This window comes from Pleurodeles waltl, chromosome 3_1, assembly GCF_031143425.1.
Source record: "Pleurodeles waltl isolate 20211129_DDA chromosome 3_1, aPleWal1.hap1.20221129, whole genome shotgun sequence".
NCBI classification, from domain to species: Eukaryota; Metazoa; Chordata; class Amphibia; order Caudata; family Salamandridae; genus Pleurodeles; species Pleurodeles waltl.
In genome coordinates, this window is record NC_090440.1 from 30,002,827 (window position 1) to 30,024,955 (window position 22,129).

The window sequence follows — 22,129 nt, forward strand, 5'->3', positions numbered from 1 at the left end:
CTTGCTGGAACAAGTAAAGAAAGCTAAAATCTACACTAAGCTCGATCTACGAGGTGCGTATCATTTAGTCAGAATGAGAGAGGGCAACGAATGGAAAGCAGCGTTCAAGACAAGATATGGCCTCTTTGAATACACCCTCATGCCTTTTGGTCTGTGTAATACTCCAGCAGCATTTCAATTTTTTCTGAATGACGTTCTTAGAGAGTATCTTGAGATATTTGCAATAGTCTACATCGATGACATTTTGATCTACTCTGACAATGAAAACAAACATGTACAACATGTCAAGAAAATTCTTGCAGCTCTTCGAAAGCACCATTTATATTGCAAACTAACCAAGTGTGAGTTTCATGTTACCACAGTTGAGTTTTTAGGGGTTATCCTGACCCCTCAGGGTATGGTTATGGCAGAAAAGAAAGTACAAGCCATATCTGATTGGCACACTCCAAAGACTGTTCGAGATGTACAATGTTTCCTGGGGTTTGCAAACTTTTACCGCAGGGTTTATAAACCATTTCTCTCAAACAGTGGCGCCAATCACTAAGTTATTGAGAAAGAAAGAAAATGTTGTATGGTCCCCAGAAGCTGACCAAGCCTTTGCAACTTTGAAGGAAGCTTTTTCCACTGCCCCAGTCTTGACTCACCCTGATGTGGATCGTCTCTTCATAGTGGAAGCCGATGCCTCAGATGTGGCAATTGGTGCAGTCTTGTCACAACGAAGTAAAGACACTGGCCAACTTCATCCTGTAGCTTACATGTCTCGAAAACTGAACCAGTCTAAACAGAACTATGTCATTGCTGAAAAAGAGCTTCTGGCGATTCGCCTTTAAAGAATGGAGACATCATTTGTTGGGTGCCAAGTACACTGTCACAGTATATACTGATCATCGCAATCTCCAGTTCATGAGTTCAGCCAGACTTTTGACTCCTCAGCAATTACGTTGGATGTTGTTTTTTGCCGAATTTGATTTTGTGGTAACTTTCCGTCCTGGTAGAGACAATCGCAAAGCTGACGCCTTGTCCCGCCAAGAGTCTACCACTTTGCCTGTAGTCCAACCCTCCACAGCTATCATTGCTCCAGACAAAATCCTATGCATCATAAAAACTGAAGATTTCTTTGAAGACATCCGTAATTCCTTCCCCATTGAGAAATGGCAGACATGGGCTCAAGCAGACCTCAAAAGGTCAATCAAGCAAGGACTACCTTTCCATGACGCTTGCTTGTTCGTGCCCACTACCAAGCTTCGCAAGTTAGTATTTCATTGGTTGCATGTAATACCTACGGCAGGTCATCCAGGAACTCCTAAAACTCTTGAATTAATCCAACGCTACTTTTTTGTGGCCTACTCTGACAAAAGACGTCAACACAATGGTAAACGAATGCAAAGTCTGTGCTCACATCAAGACAAGTCATTCAAAACCGAAAGGGTTGTTGCATCCACTTCTAACTCCATGTCAACCTTCGGAACACATCTCTTTAGACTTCATTACAGTACTACCAGTGGTTCAGCAACATTCAATAATCCTTGTGGTAGTAGATAGTCTCACGAAATATGGACATTTCATTGCCTGTAAGAAATTGCCCATCTCCAGCTCATTGGTTACCCTAAATTTGTGTTGGATTTGCCTACACAAAACTAAAAAAGAACTTTTGAGATAAACGTATAAATTAAAGAATTTGTGATGCCCGGGCTTAATCTTATGCATCACAATAAATGTATACATTAACCCATTGGTTGATTGCTATAATTTAAAATGTATGCTATGAGTTGTTTTTTAAATTTTTTTAATTACGGACATTTCTGAATATGAAAAGGTATATATATTTTATTGACCAAACACAAAGTGTTCTGTGGCATTTTACAGATGTTGTAACCAGTTAAACATCTATTTCTAAAGGCCTGATGTGCAAGGCCATTAGGAAACAAATATTTATGTACACACCCGTGTGATTCATATGTATATACACAAATTGTGATATTCAGGCATATCATCCAAAATCCTGTAGTCCCAGATATGCCTTGGGTCATCAGTAAGTAAATGATAGGGAGATCCTGAAAATTGCAATAAAGAGGCCTGTTTCCAAACCTCTAAGGAATTCAGTCCATCACTTATAGTTTCACATTTTTCCATCCAGTACAATTCACGTTTGGCGAGGAGGTTGTCTTTATCACCTCCTCTTGGAACCAAAGTAATTTGTTCAATAATTTGCCATTTTAATTCATCACTGTTATGTTTGAGTCTTTCATAATGTTCCACTAAGGGCACTCCTACTGTTTTGCATTTAATTCTGCTTATTTGTTGCAGGATCCTGCATTTTACCTTCTGTGTTGTTTTGCCAATGTACATAAGATTACACGGACACCAGATCACATAAACAACATCATGTGTATTACAATTTGTAAATGCAGTCAAGGTGAATGTATTATCCTTGTAGCAAAATTATGTAGTATTAAAACTTAATTTGCATGCAGCACAATGTCCACGTTTGTAATGTCCCAAAACCGCTGGCAAACCCCATAGTGTATTATATGTCCTTTTCGGTATTTGTGGTAAAAGTGCTCTTGTCAAGGTGTCTTTTAGATTCTTCCCTTTCTTGAAAGAAAACGTGGGGGAATCCTGTACATGAAGGTGTTCTTTAATCAATTTCCAATAATGTAAAATAATCTTTTTAATATCATTGCTAGCCGGATTGAATGCAGTTACACAGACTAGTCTGTTATTATTCTCTTTCAATAGTTTGGGTTCTAAGAGACATTCTCTATGGTTACACCATGTTCTCTTTCTTGCTCTCCTTACTAGTCTTTTAGGGTAGCCTCTCTCTATGAGTCTTTCTATAAGAGTATCTGATTCATTAAAAATAATCTGATTTTTTTTAGCAATTTCTCCGAATCCGGAGAAACTGCTCAAAAGGGAGATTATCTCTCAAACTTCTTGGATGATTGCTGGTGTAGTTTAGTAACATATTCCTTTCTGTTGGTTTACGATATAACAAGACAAATAGCTTGTCCTCATCTACTCCTACTCTCAGATCCAGGAAAGGGATGTTTTCTTTGTTATAGTCCATAGTAAATTGTATATCATTTGACTTTTTATTCAACCAAGTGTGAAATTCTTGAAGTTCAGTAGCTGAACCTCGCCAGATTAACAAAACATCATCGATGTATCTAGACAACTTCTGTATATTTCCAAAAAAGGGATTTATCTGGTTAAAAATGTTTCAGATCTCATAATCGGCCATGTACAGGTTAGCTAAATTTGGTGCAAAAGTTGCTTCCATAGCTACACCTTTCACTTGGTAATAAAAACTATTATCAAATAGAAAATAGTTCTTACCCATCACTATTTCCATCAGGGATACCAGAAACCAAGTGGGTACTTGCATTGGTTGGGTACGAGAAACCAGCACCTCTGTTATTACCCTGAGAGACTCCTGTTGGGGAATATGAGTATATTGCGATTGTATGTCCATTGTAACTAACAGATCTGTAATAGTAGATAACTCTAAGTTTTCATACATGGTAATCAAATGCATACTATGCCTCACATATGCACTCATCAAGGGTACAAAGGGTTTCAGGCAAAAATCAAGGTATTGACATAAGGATTCCAATGAGGAACCACATCCTGACACAATAGGTCTACCCAGGGGTCTTTCCAACCTTTTATATATTTTTGGCAACGTATATAAAACAGGTGTTCAAGGATCCTTCTTATAGAGAAACTGATACTCATTTTTACTCAAGAAGCATTGATCTAGTCCTATTTTTGTTATCTCTGCAATTCTCTTGTTCAATTCCTTTTAGGGTCCGAACAAATTTCTTTATAGAAGTTCTTATCACTCAATTGATTCAAAGTTTCTTGTCAATAATCTTTTATGCCCTGTAAGACTATCCCTCCTCCCTTGTCAGCTGCTTTTATCACTATGTCATTTCTCTCTTTCAAGCCTTTCGAGGCTATGTTTTCATCATGAGTAAGATTTTATTTGACATACTTACGTTTTTTACTCAAAATGTCAATAACTTTCAAAATCATTTTTTCGAAAGTAAATATTTCCACTGGCATTGAATTGGATGGAGGTGTAAAGGAAGACGGAGGTCTTAAACCAGTCACATCTGTGCGACCTTCAACCAAACATCCCTTGTAAAAATTGCTTAAATGTATTCTTCTGAAGAATCTTTGCATTTCTAATTAAACCTCAAAAAAGTTTGTCCAAGAAGTAGGTACAAAAGATAGACCCTTACTAAGTACCAATAGCTCGTATGATGTCAGTTTATATTTCGAGAGATTAAAAATTGGAGCCATATTTGTAGAATTGTCTGTATTGGAAATCGGCCGTTGATCAGGAGGAGGTATACGTCCTTGTACGGGGTGTGGGGGATCAATTGAAGTTTCATTCACCAGGAGTACTGTTGGTGCCTGGTTTGTCGCTCTCCATGGAGTTCTTGGAAATAAATCACCATTGACGACGACGAAGAGAGCACCGTCGACAGGGACCCGTCAATGGCACCGTTAACAACGACACTGTCGACGAGAGACCATTCAAAGACAACCTCTAAAATGCCTGGTACTGCACAGTCGACGACAATGAAATTGCCACCACTGATCCATACATCAATTCTCTCCATTAAGACAAAATCTCCTGTGGAGACAATCGTGCCAGTACATAACTAACCTAGTAAGAGTCTGCTTTTTCCTCCTTCACATCTGTTCCAGGTTGCAAATAGCCCTTCAGAACTCCATGCCAAGTGTCAAGAGGACGAGGATGATGTGGACCAATGTTATGGGACCAATTTTACTCAAGTGAACAACAACATTACAATGAGGTCTATTCTACCTATGACTCACAGGATCAGGGACATTCTGTCCAGATGCCATTAGAGTTGATTAATAGTCTCCAACATATCCGTCAGGACTGTTAGAAGAGGTTTCCTGATCCAGCATTTTCGGCACCTCCACCACCCTGTCTCAGTAAAGTAGTACGTCCCTTGCCCAACTGCATACTCTGCCATTGCTAGTAAATCATCTATGCACACTGGCAAATACTTTAGCAGAGCCTCCAGAGGATGACCAACCTTTCCCAGATGAGGACAGAGAAGAAGGGGAAACTAGAGACTCTACTTCCATACCTACTCTGAGTAGGATGACTACGTAATCCTGACTCCATAACTATACCTCACCATCAGGCACATTGGTGATTTTCATATTATGGAAAGAGCAGTGAAACATTTTCACCTTCCCCTAACCACCAAGCAGTAAGATTGCTTCTTATATGATTTAAAGGAACCAGCAAAGAAATCCATAAGAGCTTTCCCCATAGTAGATTTCATATGGGAAGAAAGATTAAAGGCAATGAAAAATCTAGCAATGGTAGCAGCTGTCTTGCCCAGGCTCAAAAAGAAATACAAGGCACCGGATGACTCCCCAGCTTTTTTAGTCGACCATCCCAAGCTGGATTCTATCATAATGCAGGCAGCCCAGCAACTCTCACGAAACTCATCAACCCCTATCAGGGTAACGTTGGCAAGCATTGTTAGAACGGCCAATTCTCTAGCAATACTAGGGCATTATGACAGGCAAATGTGGTCTGACATGGCTCAATATCCAGACCTTCTACTAGATGACACAAAGCAGGAGGCTAAGACAATTCTCCTGGAAGGAGAGAGAGCATCAGCAGAAATTATTAATATTTCCTCTACAGGATTCCAGCAACTAGCAGGAGCTGCAATGCTGTGCAGGCAGGGCTGGCTGAAAGCAACAATTTTCAGGGTTGGAGTCCAGAGCAAGATCCTGGATATACTGTATAATGGCTAGGACCTCTTTGGCAAACATGTCAACGATGTGCTCCAAACCATCACATCGGATAGGGACACTGCCAAGTCCCTGGGCACCCTACAGGTGTGCATACAGTCCTTTCTAGTCAGACAACAGCAATCTTTTCATGTCCAGTATTATGCACAACACACAACAATATTGGCAGCCACCTATAGTGGTGTACAAACAGCAGACAACAGAAAAACCATCCTCTAGAAGCAGAGATTCCGCCAGGAAACAGGACCTCTTAAGAGTTCTGTCTCCTTCCACCAAACTCAACAACCAACTTGGAGGTCTCATATCCCACTTTCTTCCCCAATGGTCCAAAATAATTACGGACATATGAGTACTGAACGTTGTGGCTCGAGGACACACCATAGAATTTATCAGCAAGTCCCTGAATGTTCCATCAAAAGTGGCACCACTTCCTCATCTCAAACAAATTATGCTGGAGATTTCAACCAAGCTGGTGAAGGGTGCAATAGAAGGGACCCTGAACACTAAGAGGGGAACTGGGTTCTACTCTTGTTTCTTCCTGGTACAGAAACAATCAGCAGATTGGTGCCCTTTGTTAGATCTTCAGAAGCTCAACAAATACTTAAGAAAACATTCCTTTTGCATGGTCACCCGATGGGATATTTTACATCTGCTCTGTCATGTGACATTCTTAGACCTCCAGGATGCATACTTCCACTTCCCAATTTACCAAAAGCACTGAATATACCTGAGATTCAAAGTGGCCAGTACCCACTACCAATTCAGAGTCCTCCCCTTTGGACTCAAATCAGCTCCCTGTATAATCACCAAGTGTTGGATGACTGGTTGATAAAGGCAGCCACACCTCAACAAGCCACAAATCATTCTACCCATTGCCTCTCACTGTTGAAGTTACTGTGTCTCAAAGTCAACATGAAGAAATCTTGTCCCACTCCCACAACAACTTTGACTTTCCTGGGATCTGTTCTGGACAGCATTCAAAATAAACATTTGCATCTCAAGAACGGCAAAACGGCAAAACAGAATGCAGCAACTAGCTAAAGAAAGTCTGTTTCAGTGAAACTGTACAAATCACTCCTGGGTGTGCTGTCTTCTTGTATTCCTCTGATAACCAATTGCCAACTTTACATGTGTCCTCTACAGGAGGAGCTGGACAAACAGTGGGAGCAGTTGAAAGGATCCTTCAATGATGTCATTCAGATTACTTCAACCATGAATAAGTCAATGAAATGATGGGCTTAGACTGACAACATCGGCTAAGGTCTCACATTTATTCCCCAGGTATCACACTTTGTGATTACGACAGAAGAGTCCTTAGAGGGTTGGGGTGCTCACCTTCGGGACCTCACAGTCTGCATGAGATGAAACAGCATAGAAAAGGAGATGGACATCTGCATGCTGGAGCTCAAGGCTATAGCACTAGCCTTAAAATCTTTCCTCGTCAGGATAGCATGCTCATCAGAACACATCCACACGGACAACACCACCAGCATGAATTTTATAAACAAGCAGGGAGAAACAAGGTCGTCAACTGTGTCACAACAAGCACAGCGCATTTGGCAGTGGGCCCTTCATAACCATGTAACATTGAAGGCAGAATACTTGTCCAGAGCGACCAGTGTGTTAGCAGACACACTCAGAAGGACAGCCGCCAGCTGCCATGAGTTGGAGCTCAATCAATAGACTTTAGACAACGTCTTCAACCTTTGGGGCAAGTCGAACATCGACCTGTTTGTGACCAAAGTCAATTGCAAATGCCAATACTACACAAGCTGGCAACACCAAGAAGGGTCATGGTGGAATGCATTTTCAATAAGAAGGTTGAAAATCTCTGCATATGCTTTTACCTTGATCCCAATGATTCCCAGGCTCCTCAGCAAATTAAAGAGAGAACCTTGTCAGATGATTCTCATTGCTCCCAGGTTGCAGGAACAGTTCTGGTTCACAGAACTCCTCCTCCTTTCAGAACAGGACCACAAACAACTAACACCAGTACTAACTTTACTTATGATGAACAACAGCCAGTTGAGTCTCACCAACCCAACATTGCCACGCTAGTCGGCCTGGCTCCTGAGTTTCATGAATTCACCCAGTTAGACATCCCAGAATATTGCATAGAGATACTTCCTAAAGCCAGAGCTGATTCCACTAATAAGATATACAAGCTCAAGTAGAAACGTTTCTGTTATCAAGGTAAAAGCATTCATTCCATTACTTTGGCCCCAGGGCAGATCTTACCATATCTTCTTCAACCGGCTAAGTCTGGATTAACTCTCTCATTCATCAAAGTACATCTATCAGCGATATCTTGATTGCATAGGTCAAGTCAGATAACCTCTTTATGGTCAGCGAGAGTAATCAAACAATTCCTCAAAAGACTTTTCAGGGTGTTTCCTCCTACAAGGGATCCTCCCCCTACTTGGCATCTCAGTGTTATACTAAGCCAGTTAATGAAAGCTCAGTTTGAGGCTATCCATAAAACAGACTTGAAATACCTCAAATGGAAGACAGCACTACTACTGGCATAAATGTTTGTGAGACTTGTAAGTGACATTCAGGCGTCACAATCACAAAACCACTTTTGCAATTTACCCAAAACAGGGTAACTCTACGAACTAACTCTAGGTTCAAACCAAATGTTCCATCAGACTTCCACCTGAACAAACCAATCATACTGAGGACATTTTTTTTCCAATCCACAGACTTCAGCAGAGACATATTTGCATACGCTGGACGTAAAGAGATGTATTAAATTATTTTTATATAGAACAAATTAACTGCGCAAAACTAACCATCTGTTTGTAGCTTATGGGAGACCACGGAGAGGTTTCCCAATATCAAAACAGATCATAGCTTGATGGATCACCACAACCACCCAGTTCTGTCACAGACAAGCAGGAAAGCTTTGTCATGAAAGTTGAGAGCGCATTCGACTAAAGCTATTTCCACCACTACGACTCTGTTCCCTGGTGTGCCTATCCAACAAATCTGCTGGGTGGCAACATGGTCCGTTGTGCACACCTTTTCACAGCATTACTGCCTCAAATCCTCTGAGCGATGCGGTGGTGGGACAAGCAGTGCTATGCCATCTATTCCAATAAGGTGAGCCACTTCTAACTAATTCTTTCCCACCATCCGCTAGAACATTGTAGTGTTCATATTTGCAGATGCTAACTGCTAACTATTCTATCTCAAGCATGTGAATCTATGAAAGATCCAATACTTGTAACTGTACTTCTCCAGTATTGGTATCTTTCATAGATTCACATGTGACCCACCCTCATCCGCGTAGAGACTCCCTTTATTGCTAGATTAATTTTATATCTCATATGTGCTGGAAAATCTGAAGGACTGAACGCTTTGGAGAGGCGGGTTCTAAAGGGTGATGTTGCCTGATTGGCTGCACTTTGGTTCTTTTTAAATAGTGTTAATAAGTTGTTAATGTTACGGCCTTTAACACTGACCTCTATGTAAGTTCTTTCTCTACTGCTATCTCTGGTACTGTGGGACTCCCACTTCCAGGACAGGGAATGATTCAAGCATGCAAATCTACCAACATCTTGTGAATATACCAGTACTGGAGAACTACAGTTACAGGTAAGTAACTTGAGGCCAGATGTATCAAAATGTTTTGCACTCGCAAACGGTGCGAATCGGTAAATTTGGCCGTTTGCGAGTGCAAAACAGTGGTCTGCGATGCATGAAATGCATTTGCAGACCACAAATAAGAAATCGCTAAAATTGCGATTTCTTGTGTTGCGACCTGAAAATTGCGAGTTGCAATTTGCGATTCGCAATTTCCAGGTCGCAAGGCTATGCTGGAAAAAATCGCAAATTGCGATTTTTCCAAAAATGGCATTTTGCACTTGCAAAATACCATGCTTTGCAACCAGGTGGTAACCTGGTACAAAATAAAAAAATGCAGTTAAACTGCATTTTTAAATTTAACATGTAAAGCACACATGCCCTTTTGGCATGTGTGTACCTTACATGTTGAAAAAAAAGGTTTTGGGGTGTAGGAGAGGGGGCTTTAGGGCCCCAGCACCCTGGCCTTTTGCATGTCCAAAATTGCAATTTCTGGTTCAGAAATCGCAATTTTGGAAATGCAAAAAAATTGCAGCTATGGGCCAACAGGCCCATAGCTGCAAATGGGGCCGGTATCGCAATTTGCGATTCGGTAATAACTTTTGCGATTTGTAAGAAATCGCTATTACCGATTTGCAAATGTGATACATGGCCCTTTGCGAGTCGGTAATAGCGATTTCTTAAAAATCGCTATTACCGAATCGCAATGGGCCGTGATTGTACATCTGGCCCTTATTTTCTTCTTTGAAGAGGTCCGTTTTCAGCTCTTTCCTAAATTGAAGTAGGATTGAGGTGGTCCTGATCACACATTCTAACAGACCTCATCCAGGTGGGTGTTGTGATTTTGTAAGCTAAAAACAACTATTTTAGCAGGCTTCTGCCTGAAATTACCTCTCCTGCAATGGAAGTTCACATGGAAAATACACCCCGACGATTTGTTTTCAGAATCTCTCTTTCTAGTCTCACAATGCTGGCATGTATGCCTGATGGATGTGACAATGTTGTTCCATAACCTGGAGGAAAGGATGGGAATGATCTCTTGCCTTGTTTTTCAGATGTGCTTTGAATTTCGGTATCTTTTTACCTTTTTTACAGTGACGTTATACATGCTGTAATAGTGTAGACATGCATGCTTGCCTTTATGGTTGTAAGATTTCTTCCAATCTTTCCAGGTTGATGTTTGAGAAACATAGACGAGCATGAGACTTCACGCAAATCTGACTTCCTTTGCAGAGACTCAAGGCACTTTTAGAGGAAAGCCAACGAGAAGAACCTTTGCTCATTAATAGTGCTAATATGATTTGAAGAGCTGGGGCAGTGTCATGGAAACATCAGCCTTTCTACACCCCGGCATAATGCCATGGGTGAGAAAGGGCTCGCTTGACAATCCCTCTTAGTGGGAGACAGACAGATTTTAGGTCACAAGTCAGGCTATTCCCAAGTCTTTTCAACCCCTCAGATGCACCAGCCATATGGAAAATATCCCATTTTGAAGGAGGATCAATCTACCTCTGTGCCTGAGTGAATTTATAACCCTAGGCAATGACTAACAGTCTCATTTATAGGTCAATGGGCAGACTGCTAAACCTCTGCGGTGGCAGAGCCACCCAATCTACCAGCTCCACCCAAATGATTTAGAGTTTCAGTCTGGGTTGGTATGTTTTTCTGAAAGTGCTTCTGCAGATCTGGTGAGAACAATTTAGGTGAAAATTGACAGTGCCAGTTGCTCCTCCATACCATTGCAGCATAGTGATCCAGTCAGCATTTTTTCTATTTTCCACAATGTGTAGGGGTTGTAGTGGGAAAAGGAAAAGTTAATGTCCTTAATGTTCTCCCCTAGCATGTGTGTGGCCATTTCATAGAAGAAGAAAAACTGCTGACATGGTGTCAGAATGTCTACTCCAAATAGTCCGCATTCTGATGACATGTGTTTTTGATGGCGGAGTTGGGTATTGCTCCATAGTCCAAAAAACAGCATTCTAACCTTCATGTGGGGTTTTGTGGGGTCTCAAGAACTACCTGGCAGAGCATCAGTTTTTTGCAGAAGACACATTTCCGCCGAGGACTGTGTCTAAGAAAACTCCATCCCACTCTGGCCTGACCTGACTATTACTATTACAGATACAGCTCGAGTTCACATCTTTCGATGTTGAGCGCTTCCCTGATTGTGGCTGTGACTACCTGGTGGTGAAAGATGGAGGTACAACAAATTCTCCATTGCTGGGCAAGTACTGCGGGAACTCTCCACTGCAGCCCATTGTCTCCACGGGAAATATGCTGCTACTTCAGTTCAGCAGTGACGTCTGGGTGAACAAACCTGGCTTCTCCATAGTTTACTCCTTCAGTAAGTACTGTGCACATATAGCGCAAGCTGATGCTAGCCTTGCTAGATGTCCTTTAACCTTGCTTTCACTGTTGCCGGCTGGCCCTACCTCCTTTGTTCCTTGACAGCATGGCAACAAGCGTGTTGGAGACATTTCACTCCTAGCCTCTGTTTCCCAATGGCAGTCAGCAGGCTGTCTCTTTAACCCAGCTATAGCCTCTTCCTCTCCACCTCCAGTTCTGCTGCTTCCTTTTCTCTAAATCTCGCTTGCTTTGAGACATATTGTTAAGTTACAGTGGGCTTAGAGCCCGCCCATTAATTGCCATTAGTTGGCTTCATTGGTGCTCTGATTTGCTTGTTTCTCGTTGTTCAGCTGGTTAACTTCCATCCTCTTCTTGTGTTTGTCCCTCCCCCTGGATCATGGATACATTATTGCATTACGTGTGTCCTTCCACTCCTACAATTTTGAGAGCTACATTTTTTTCTTTTTGACTAAACACTTCACAAGAGTTCATGCTTTTCCCACCTGTGCCCCTTCTGTGCTTCTCTTTCCCTACCCGCCTTGGTTTATGTTTATCTCTCTTCGTCCTCTCCCCCTTCTGCGTTGTGCTCGGCCTCTTGTTCTCGCCTCCCTCTTTTTTCTTGCCTGGGCCTGTGACTGCCTTTCTTCCAGATTAAATTGCTCTCTCCCTTCCGAGCCATCTTTTCCTGCCGTGCACCTCGGTGAGACATGCTGCTTGGCTTCTGTTCACGTCTGTTCACGTCAGTTTCCCTGGTCATCGCATTCCCCTACTGGGTCCAGTCACTGTTTTATTGCCCCCGATTGTCTTCTCGAGTTTCCTCTGTTGCTGCTTACATTATCCTGAATATCGCTGTCTCCCCACCCAGCCCTCTTTTCCGGCCTCACCTCTGTGCGTCTTGCTGCCTGCCTTGGACTCCTGAGTCTCTCTGTTCTTTAACCCACTTGCTCTTAATGTAATATTTACTTCCCGCACCCAAGCACGCCTGCTTTCACTCTGGTACTGCTGCAGACTTCTCATTTTGAATGTACATTGTGGTGTGGTGCATTGTTTATATAGATACAGTCTTACTCTACAGTACAGCACCGAGCACAATAAAATCGTACATAAATGTTACCAGGAAATAATTCTTAACAAGCATTTGCAATGCAACGGGTCTCGCATTTCTCCGAGTTAGAGCTATTAGCAGTTGTAAACTTCCAACCGGACTTTTCTTGCCACATTAAATGGAAAAAAAGAGCGCGAGCGCGCAGCTACAGTTCACTTGTAGTGAAACCTATCGGCAAGAGTGCAACTATCTACGTAACCGGCAAAAGTGCAATTAACTATGTACCAGGGTCAATGTCATGCAAAGCACTAGACTTCTGCCAAGTGAGATCATGCTGCGAAAAAAGATAAAAAGTAGTCCACTAACTGGACGGAAATCAGTGAGCCTCACATGTTTTCAGTATTTGGTCGCTGCGCTTGAGGAGGGCTAACTACCGGAAAAGGCATGACGTATGCATACCTTTCACTAATGAAAGCACGCAGATTTTAAAAGGCAAGCCCACTAACCAATGAAAGACACTGACATGACATGGACGGGGCTCTGAGCCCTTTTCTAACTATTAAAGCGTCTTGCAAGCGATACGCATGCGCAAGCGCATGCTAGCGCAGGCTCGACTCTAAAAATGATTTCAGTAGAACTTTAAGTGTTATATTGCTGATCACAGCAACGTTTGTATAGCACAGACATCACTGAGCAGTACCCGTCCTTCAGAGAAAATTCATGTAAGAACATGCACAAGTGTTTAACTGTTTTTATAACAGACAACAAAACAAATATCTATAAATGCGCTGTTCAAATATTTCAAAACACAGCAGTTAGAAAAGCACAAATAAAGCACTTTCTTTTGTAATTCTGACGTGCAATGGAAACAAAGATTTTAATATCACTACAACAAATCAAGATAGTTCACTTGGCAATACACAAATGATAAATATTCAGTGACACTGTATATACACAAACTGCATGTCTGTACAATGTTAGTCTTCGTTTCAACTGAAAATATGCTGTCTGTAAAAGACAGTGAACTACCACACTATGCTTTAATAATATATGTATAACAGTGGGCTCCAAAATGCAACATACTACACACTTACCACTGGCCTGTTGAATTGGCTTGAATCAAATCAAATCAAGCTTTATTCGGTCAATTAACCATCAAAGCATCACATACATTAAAGGAAAAATTTCATCTCATTTTATAATCTGTACAATAATTAAATAATTTTATAGAAAAACACATAAATAAATACATACATGTGATATCAAAGTATTCATCTAAAATCCTGCCTGGGCACGCTTCATCGGTCCTTGATTAAAATGGTGATCACGTATATGCCATGCTGCCACTAAAAACTTGCTGACTGCAAAAATTAATTAATTTGATCTATGGCTTTTTAAAACCCTTATTGCTATACTGCAATTTTTCAGCCCCATTCCCAACAGGTTTTTCGAATTCATTTTGACTGTGAAATAAAATATGTAGGGCAAAAAAAAACCATAAAATGTTCAACTGTTTCCGGGGCACCGCCACAAGCCGGACATATATCTGAAGTAGTGATTGGCCCCCAGTTGCAAGTTAAAGACAACATTGGTAAGGACCCAAAACGGAATCTAGCACATAAACCTTTGCCCTGTAAATCTGGTATAATATCTAAATAGGATTCATACTGCGGAAACCACTTAAAATCAATAAAAAGATTAGTTAATCGACCATGAGATTTACAACAAATATAATTGTTCCATACATTGGACCAGTAAGCTGATTTTAAAGCAGTTTTATGGGATTTCACTAATTTTTGGGGATTCTCCCAATAATCTCCGAACCCCAAGATACAAAACCAATTGGACACATATTTAATCCAAGGAATAATAGCTGCATTTGGTCTCTTTAGCAGGTCAAGCAATGATGCTTTGTATAAATCCAATTCAGGGTGGTCCAAATCCTTATCCAATATAATAGAGGTCATAGGGAAATTAAATCAGCTACTTGGTTTAGCCCCAAATCAAGAAACATTGGGATCAGTGGTGTACTTCGGGGGCACGCTATCAAAGCCCTCGCAAAATTGTTTTCTCCCACAGTTATATTTGTACATACATAGCTATATTCGGTTACTTTCAACCATAAAAGCAAAACAACCACCGGTAGAAAGATAAAAGATGAGTAAAAATTAAGTTAAAAAGGAAATAAGAGGAATAAAAAAGAACATCCTTTACGGCCTTAAAACACATAAAAAACCAAACACCTAATCTCCTACTGACTGTCATTTAAATTAATCATGGGGTTTTGTTCCAGTCTAGGTGTGTGGTTAAAATTTGATGACTAAAACATTCCATTGTCAGTTTTTCATGTTGTCCTTATTTGGAAGTAAGTTCCGCATCAGCAACTTTCCCCAAGTGATTAATACGTACATGCCAGGCAGCTGTAATGTACTTACTAACCGCACAGGGCAAGGGGGGGGGAACTTTCCCTCATCAGAATTCTTAAGGCACCAATACAATGTCTTACCCCCATATTTCTACACACTGGCCGTAACCACTTTCGACGCGCAATCAAATAGGCAGGACATAAAAACAAAAAATGTACAATGGATTCTGGATTATGGGTACAGCTCGGACATAAATCAGATCTTGTAGTTGCACTCCACTTACTGCCATATGATTTGAGAGGCAGACAACCATATCTGAACTGGATATATAAACTCTTACTTAATGGGTCAAGAATTATATCCATAAAAGATTCAAAAGACGGATACCATTTAAAATAAAAAAATTGTGAGGTCAATCTGCCGTGAGTAAGGCACAGCAGATAGTTTTCCCTGACGTAAGTCCAGTATACAGTTTTCAAATGATTCTTCTGCTCCTTCCTTATACTTTCTGGATGACTCCATAGCTCACTAAGACCCAATTTGTGAAACCATTTAGAGATGTGATTAAACCAGGGAATGGTGAGTACATTTGGTCTATCCAAGATGTCTTGGATAGACTCCTTGTATGTAGATAACTCAGGGGTGGACCAAACACGGACCCAAAAAAGCAGAGGTCGTAGGGCAACTACATCTGTGATGCGTGAAAGGCCAAGGTCCCAGAACAATGGCAGCAGTGGGGTACTGCGAGGGCAGGCCAAAGTAGACCTCACAAAATTGTTTTCCCCCACTGCAAGCCTGCCAGTGTTTGAGGACCCCCAAATTTCTGCCCCATAGACCGCAGCACTTTGTGCCTTTGCTCTATAAATTTTAATAATTGGAGCAATCACTCTCTCAGAAGTAGACTTATGAAAACGAAGAATGGCTCCAGATGACTGTACCAGGCGAGCCAAACTTTTGTCGATTTGGGCCCCCCAATGCAGATTGTTGCTAATTCTCACCCCCAAGTAATCTATAGAGCTTACCAAACCTAGGGGCGTTCCATTGTAAAATATTGAATATCTCTTAGTGGGGCCACAACCCAAAGTCATGAGTTTAGTTTTGCTATGGTTAAGTTCCAGACCATAGTCACCGCAAAACGAACTGAACTTGTCCATGAGTACCTGGAGGCCCATAGGGGTTCTGGAGATCAAGAGAGAATCAACGGCAAATAACAAAATTGGAATTTTATGGTGATTCAAAGATGGGGCATCATTTTGACAATTGGACACGACTTGCACCACCTCATTGATGAACACTGTAAATAGCGTTGGGGCAAGAACGCAACCCTGGCGCACTCCTCTCTTGATGTCTATTTTGTCTGTGAGTTCCCCCTGATTGCCCCATCTTACTTGTGCAAATGTTTTTTCATGTAATCTTTGGATTAAATGCACTAAATTCCCTGGGATACCAATTTTGTACAATACTTCCCACAGTTTCTCTCTTGGGACAAGATCAAATGCAGATCTTAAGTCTACGAAAGCCACATAGAGTTTTTGCTTAGATAAGGTGACATACTTCCAGAACAGTAATGACAGCCTGAAAACTTGGTCCATAGTATTAGTTTTGGGCCGAAACCCAGCCTGTAAGGGAGATAAAATTTGCTGGTCTTGAATCCAATCAGTAAGCCTCACTAAGACTTGTTTGGCAAACGTCTTCTGAAGGATATCGATAAGGCTAATTGGTCGATAATTTACAGGCAACCCTGTATCACCCTTTTTATAGATCGGTATTATTTCAGCACCATGCCAAGACTCTGGAATAGGGCTGCCAGCTGCTATGGCATTAGACAACAAATTGATATACCATGCCCATATCTTAGGTTCTGATTTGAACAAATCCCCTGGAATCTTATCCGGGCCAGGGGCTTTTGCTGGCCTCAGAGAATCAATAGCAGCTGTGGTTTCAGCTAAGGTAAAAACAATTCTCTCAGTTGAGATCTTATTAGCAGCCCAACACTCGACATGTGCAGGGTCCTCCAGAGCTTGCTGTACAGGCAAAGCATAGATTTCAGAAAAGTAGGACACCCATCTTTCGGGCTGTATATGCAACCCAATATCATCCTTACCCCTTTTCGAACTGGAGGTCAACAACTGCCAAAAAGAGCTATCATCTTTACTTTGGACTGCTGCAAGCAGTTTCTGCCATGTCTCATTCTCCCAGTCTCTTTTGGCTCGCTTCAGGGCATTAGCATACCTACAACGAGCCTCTTTAATAGCCGCATGCGTAAAATTTTTAACAGCCTCTTTTAAGGTGGATCTTGCTTGCGCACAATCCTGATTATACCAGTCCCTGCAAAGGGTGTCAGCGGGTCTCAATTTAAAGGAAGTTTCCTTATAGAAGATAGCCTGAAGGGAATCGACCATCTTAGTGTGGATCGCCATAATAGGAATATCCAAGGATTCTTGATCTTCATAATCTACAAAGAGTTTTAAAAAGATGAATAAATTTCCCCAATTAAGTACGGGTTACATTCAACCTTTGGCCAGCAGACCCTAGAGCGTCTATGGTTCAAATGAGGGAATGGAACATTAGTAATCCTTAAGTGCTGGACTCTTAAAAATGCATGATTAGTCAATACAAGACACAAAGGATTATGATCACTATCCAAGCGAGGTAAAATTTCCATATCAAGTGAACTTGACCATAGCCTAATGTCCAAAAGAATGTAATCAATAGTACTAAAGGAAAGCCCTCGCTTGAAAGTAATGGCTCACTCTGAGTCGGATTTAGTGCGGCCATTGCATTCTCTCAGGCCATAGTTCAGGCAAAGGGAAGACATCTGGAATGCAACACAGGAAACAGGCGAAAGTACCATTTCTTTCGATTGGGGAATACCCCAATGTTCGTCCTCCTCAGTAGTCAGATTGCTAATGGAGTTGTCCAACACAAAAGAACAATTAAAATCACCTGCTATAATCAGAAAAACTGAAGGGTCCAAAACGTCTATGTAGTCCGTCAACTGGGAAAGAACAATTGAATCAGACCCACGGGGAACAGATCTAGCATAAATATTCAGAACTATCATTTTAAAGCCAGGACGGAATGTAAGTTGCACACCCAGCAGATCAAAGGAGTTAAACTTTATCACAGAGTGATCACATTCTAACTTATTGTTCAGTAAAATCATTAAACCTCCTATCTGTCTTCCAAATCCACCAGAGGCAGGTTGGGCAGCAGAGAAATAGGTTGTAAAGCCTTGTAAGGATAACTGTTCTTTAGTCCATGTCTCCTGGAAGAGACAGATATCTTGTTTGTTTACAAGGCTTACCCATTCCGGGTCATCCAGCTTTTGCTTGATTCCAGCTACATTCCAGGACATGATGTTAATTTTAGGAGGTGGAGATATTGACTTTGTTCTCATAGGTAGGGCAGGAGTCGAAATCCCTATAAATTGACACACATCATTTACTGTTTTTGGAAGCACTGTACAGGGGGCAGACAGTCAGTCCAATTCAGAGAGTGAGGGGGAAGGGTTCTCATATTTAGAAGTAACAGAATTAACTGGGGAGGGAATAGCCCCAGCTGCTATAATTCCGGATATACAACATTCTCTGGATAGCGGGGCCCCAGGCGGCTGACTGCTAAGTCTAAGATTCGATACCCTACCAATACATAGTGTGCGTGTCCGTGCATCAAAGGCCAGGAGATCTTTAGCTAGACTATAATCATTGAAGAGAATCGAGATGTAATCAAATTCTGACCCTAACTGGTTATGTCTGTGGGCCTCACATATATCAGACCGGATAACAGAGAGGCAATTCCGCTGTGAACGAATCCACTGTATCACTTTGTTAATTAGTGAATCACTCGACTCTCTGTTACCCTGAGGTAGCTTTGGTACCCTAGTTAAATAGATAGTCGCGACTTCCCTCCTCCTTCTGGACCTTTGATTAGGGACGTGCGTCTGCAATAATGTCATGTGATCAGGATTAGTGGCTGGACGGGGACTAACACAGCAGCTTACTACCGAGGATGTTCCTCCTGGATTTAACTGAGAAGTTTTTGGACGTGAAGTATCTATATCTCCCCGTCCAAAAATTGATCCACCCTTATTAACACCTGATTGAGACATTCGCTCATATGCGGAAGACATGGATTGAAAAACAAACCTACCATTCCTGCCACATGTTGGGGAATTATCATTGATACACCTAACGGTGTTGTGTGTAGAGGAAGATGTCATTTTGTCACCTATACTGAGGGGACTGGGTTTTGTGGAATCCATCAGAAGATCAGACGAGGGGACAGACTTATAGGGCACACTACAGTTACAACCAGACTTTTGACCCTGAAGTCCAGCAATTTTGTTCATCAAAGTTACCAATAGACTTTTAACATCATCTAATTTCAGAGAAATAATATCCAACTGGGAAACTTCATTATTGCCCATCTTTGCATCCAGAGAGTTTTTAACAGAACCTTCTTCGCATAAGGTCTGTAAGTAACCAGGACTTACAGGATTTGAAGCCAAAACCGAAAACCTATTTGAACAAGGAATGGTAATAGGGGGAGGGGACGCGCACCTCACATGGGGTGCATCTTCTTCGGCTAGATGACCATTTATCCCCACCAAGGGTGGTGAGGTTTCCGGAGGTAAAGGGGTTACACCCTGGGATTGAGGAAAAGGGTGTAAATCAGCTTTAACCTCTATTCTATGTGACTGGTTTTTTTTCTTGAAGAGATCTAGAATCTTTTTGGAAAGAGTGGTATCTGGTCTAGAAGGACCAACAACGGAAGGACTCCTCAATATAGCCTCAACCTCTTCAAACAGTGAATCAATTGCTTTGAATTGCTGTAATTTAGTGGTTGAAGATCCCTCCGTTTTCCCGGCAGAACGTTTCTTGGGTTTTTTAACCCTAGATTGGGATACTGCTACCTCATCGGCCTTCCTCTTCCCCATGTCGACTGACCGGTGGCCTAGTAAGGTAAGTAATTTCAACCACAATTATAGGAAGAAAATAGCCCAGCCCCAAAAGCCTACTATCAAGTACAAATGATGTTGTAAGGAAAGGAAGCCCCTATAAAATAAGAGGTAATTGAAAATTACACCACTAGCAACAGAGGCCTCTATACCAGAACTAAATATAAAAAGACCATAATTTTAGGGGGGTGGCCCAGCCCAGTCTCCTCCTGGCGATGACGGGCGCAAGACGGGCCCGCCCTTGGCCCGGGTTTCGCCCGGGCGCCGCCCGCGCGCGTCCCGCGCAGCGGGAGCGCGAAGAAATGTTTAAAGGGCTCCTGCCCTATCAGCTGTCTCCCCTGGTAAATGGCGTTCCCCGCGCAGCGGGAGCGCGAAGAAATGTTTAAAGGGCTCCTGCCCTATCAGCTGTCTCCCCTGGTAAATGGCGTTCCCCGCGCAGCGGGAGCGCGAAGAAATGTTTAAAGGGCTCCTGCCCTATCAGCTGTCTCCCCTGGTAAATGGCGTTCCCCGCGCAGCGGGAGCGCAAATAAATGTTTAAAGGGCTCCTGCCCTATCAGCTGTCTCCCCTGGTAAATGGCGTTCCCCGCGCAGCGGGAGCGCGAAGAAATGTTTAAAGGGCTCCTGCCCTATCAGCTGTCTCCCCTGGTAAATGGCGTTAACTGTTATTTGACAGCTAAGAACATTACTAAACAGGAGTGCAGCTTATATATAGGACAGCATCTCCTTGTAGGAAAGTACCATCTTGACTGGCATGTTACCCCCATTTTCACTGTATGTATGTTTGTTTTTGCCCTTGTGTCACTGGGATCCTGCTAGGCAAGACCACTGTGCTCATAGTGTATGCCCTGTATGTGTTCCCTGTGTGGTGCCTAACTGTATCACTGAGGCTCTGCTAACCAGAACCTCAGTGTTTATACTCTCTCTGCTTTCTAAAATTGTCACTGCAGGCTAGTGACTAATTTTACCAATTCTCATTGGCACACTGGTACACCCATATAATTCCCTTGTACATGGTACTTAGGTACCCAGGGTATTGGGGTTCCAGGAGATCCCTATGGGCTGCCACCCATAGGGAGCTTTGACAGTTTTTACACAGGACTGCCACTGCAGCCTGAGTGAAATAACGTCCACGTTATTTCACAGCCATTTTTCACTGCACATAAGTAACTTATAAGTCACCTATATGTCTAACATGGTGAAGGTTAGGTGCCAAGTTACTTAGGGGGTCATTCCGATCGCCCAAACACTGCAGTGGCACCCGTCGCGATTTTCAGTGTCTGCCAAGCAGACACTGAAAATCTTGCTGGGGCCCTGTTAGGGGGCCCCTGCACTCCCCATGCCAGTGGCATGGGCAGTGCAGGGGCCCCCAGGGGCCCCACGACACCCGTTCCCGCCAGCCTCTTCCTGGCGGTGTAAACCGCCAGGAACAGGCTGGCGGGAAGGGGGTCGGAATCCCCATGGCGGTGCTGCTTCCTTTGGCCAGGGGAAAACCGGCGGGAAACCGCCGGTTTCCCTTTTCTGACCACGGCTTTACCGCCGCGGTCAGAATTGGCCAGGAAGCACCGCCAGCCTGTTGGCGGTGCTTCCGTGGTCGTTGGCCCTGGAGAATGACCCCCTTAGTGTGTGGGCACCCTGGCACCAGCCAAGGTGCCCCCACATCGTTCAGGGCAAGTTCCCCGAACTTTGTGAGTGCGGGAACACCATTACAAGCGTGCAATGCACATAGGTCACTACCTATGTGTAGCGTCACCATGGTAACTCCGAACATGGCCATGTAACATGTCTAAGATCATTGAATTGTCACCCCTATACCATTTTGGTATTGGGGGGACAATTCCATGATTCCCTGGGTCTCTAGCACAGAACCCGGGTACTGCCAAACTGCCTTTCCGGGGTTTCCACTGCAGCTGCTGCTGCTGCCAACCCATCAGACAGGATTCTGCCCTCCTGGGGTCTGGGCAGCCCCGGCTGAGGAAGGCAGAACAAAGGATTTCCTCTGAGAGAGGGTGTTACACC

At 42.6% G+C, this 22,129-nt stretch overlaps 1 protein-coding gene across 2 annotated transcripts in view; it reads left to right on the forward strand.

Annotated features, from left to right (window-relative positions):
* LOC138283718 (astacin-like metalloendopeptidase) overlaps nt 1-22,129 on the forward strand; it is a 728,958-nt gene that overhangs the window by 568,102 nt on the left and 138,727 nt on the right. For both annotated transcript variants that reach the window (XM_069221760.1, XM_069221761.1), the window contains one exon: nt 11,518-11,740. In XM_069221760.1, coding sequence (XP_069077861.1) covers nt 11,518-11,740 — 223 coding nt within the window. The remainder of the gene's footprint in view (nt 1-11,517; nt 11,741-22,129) is intronic.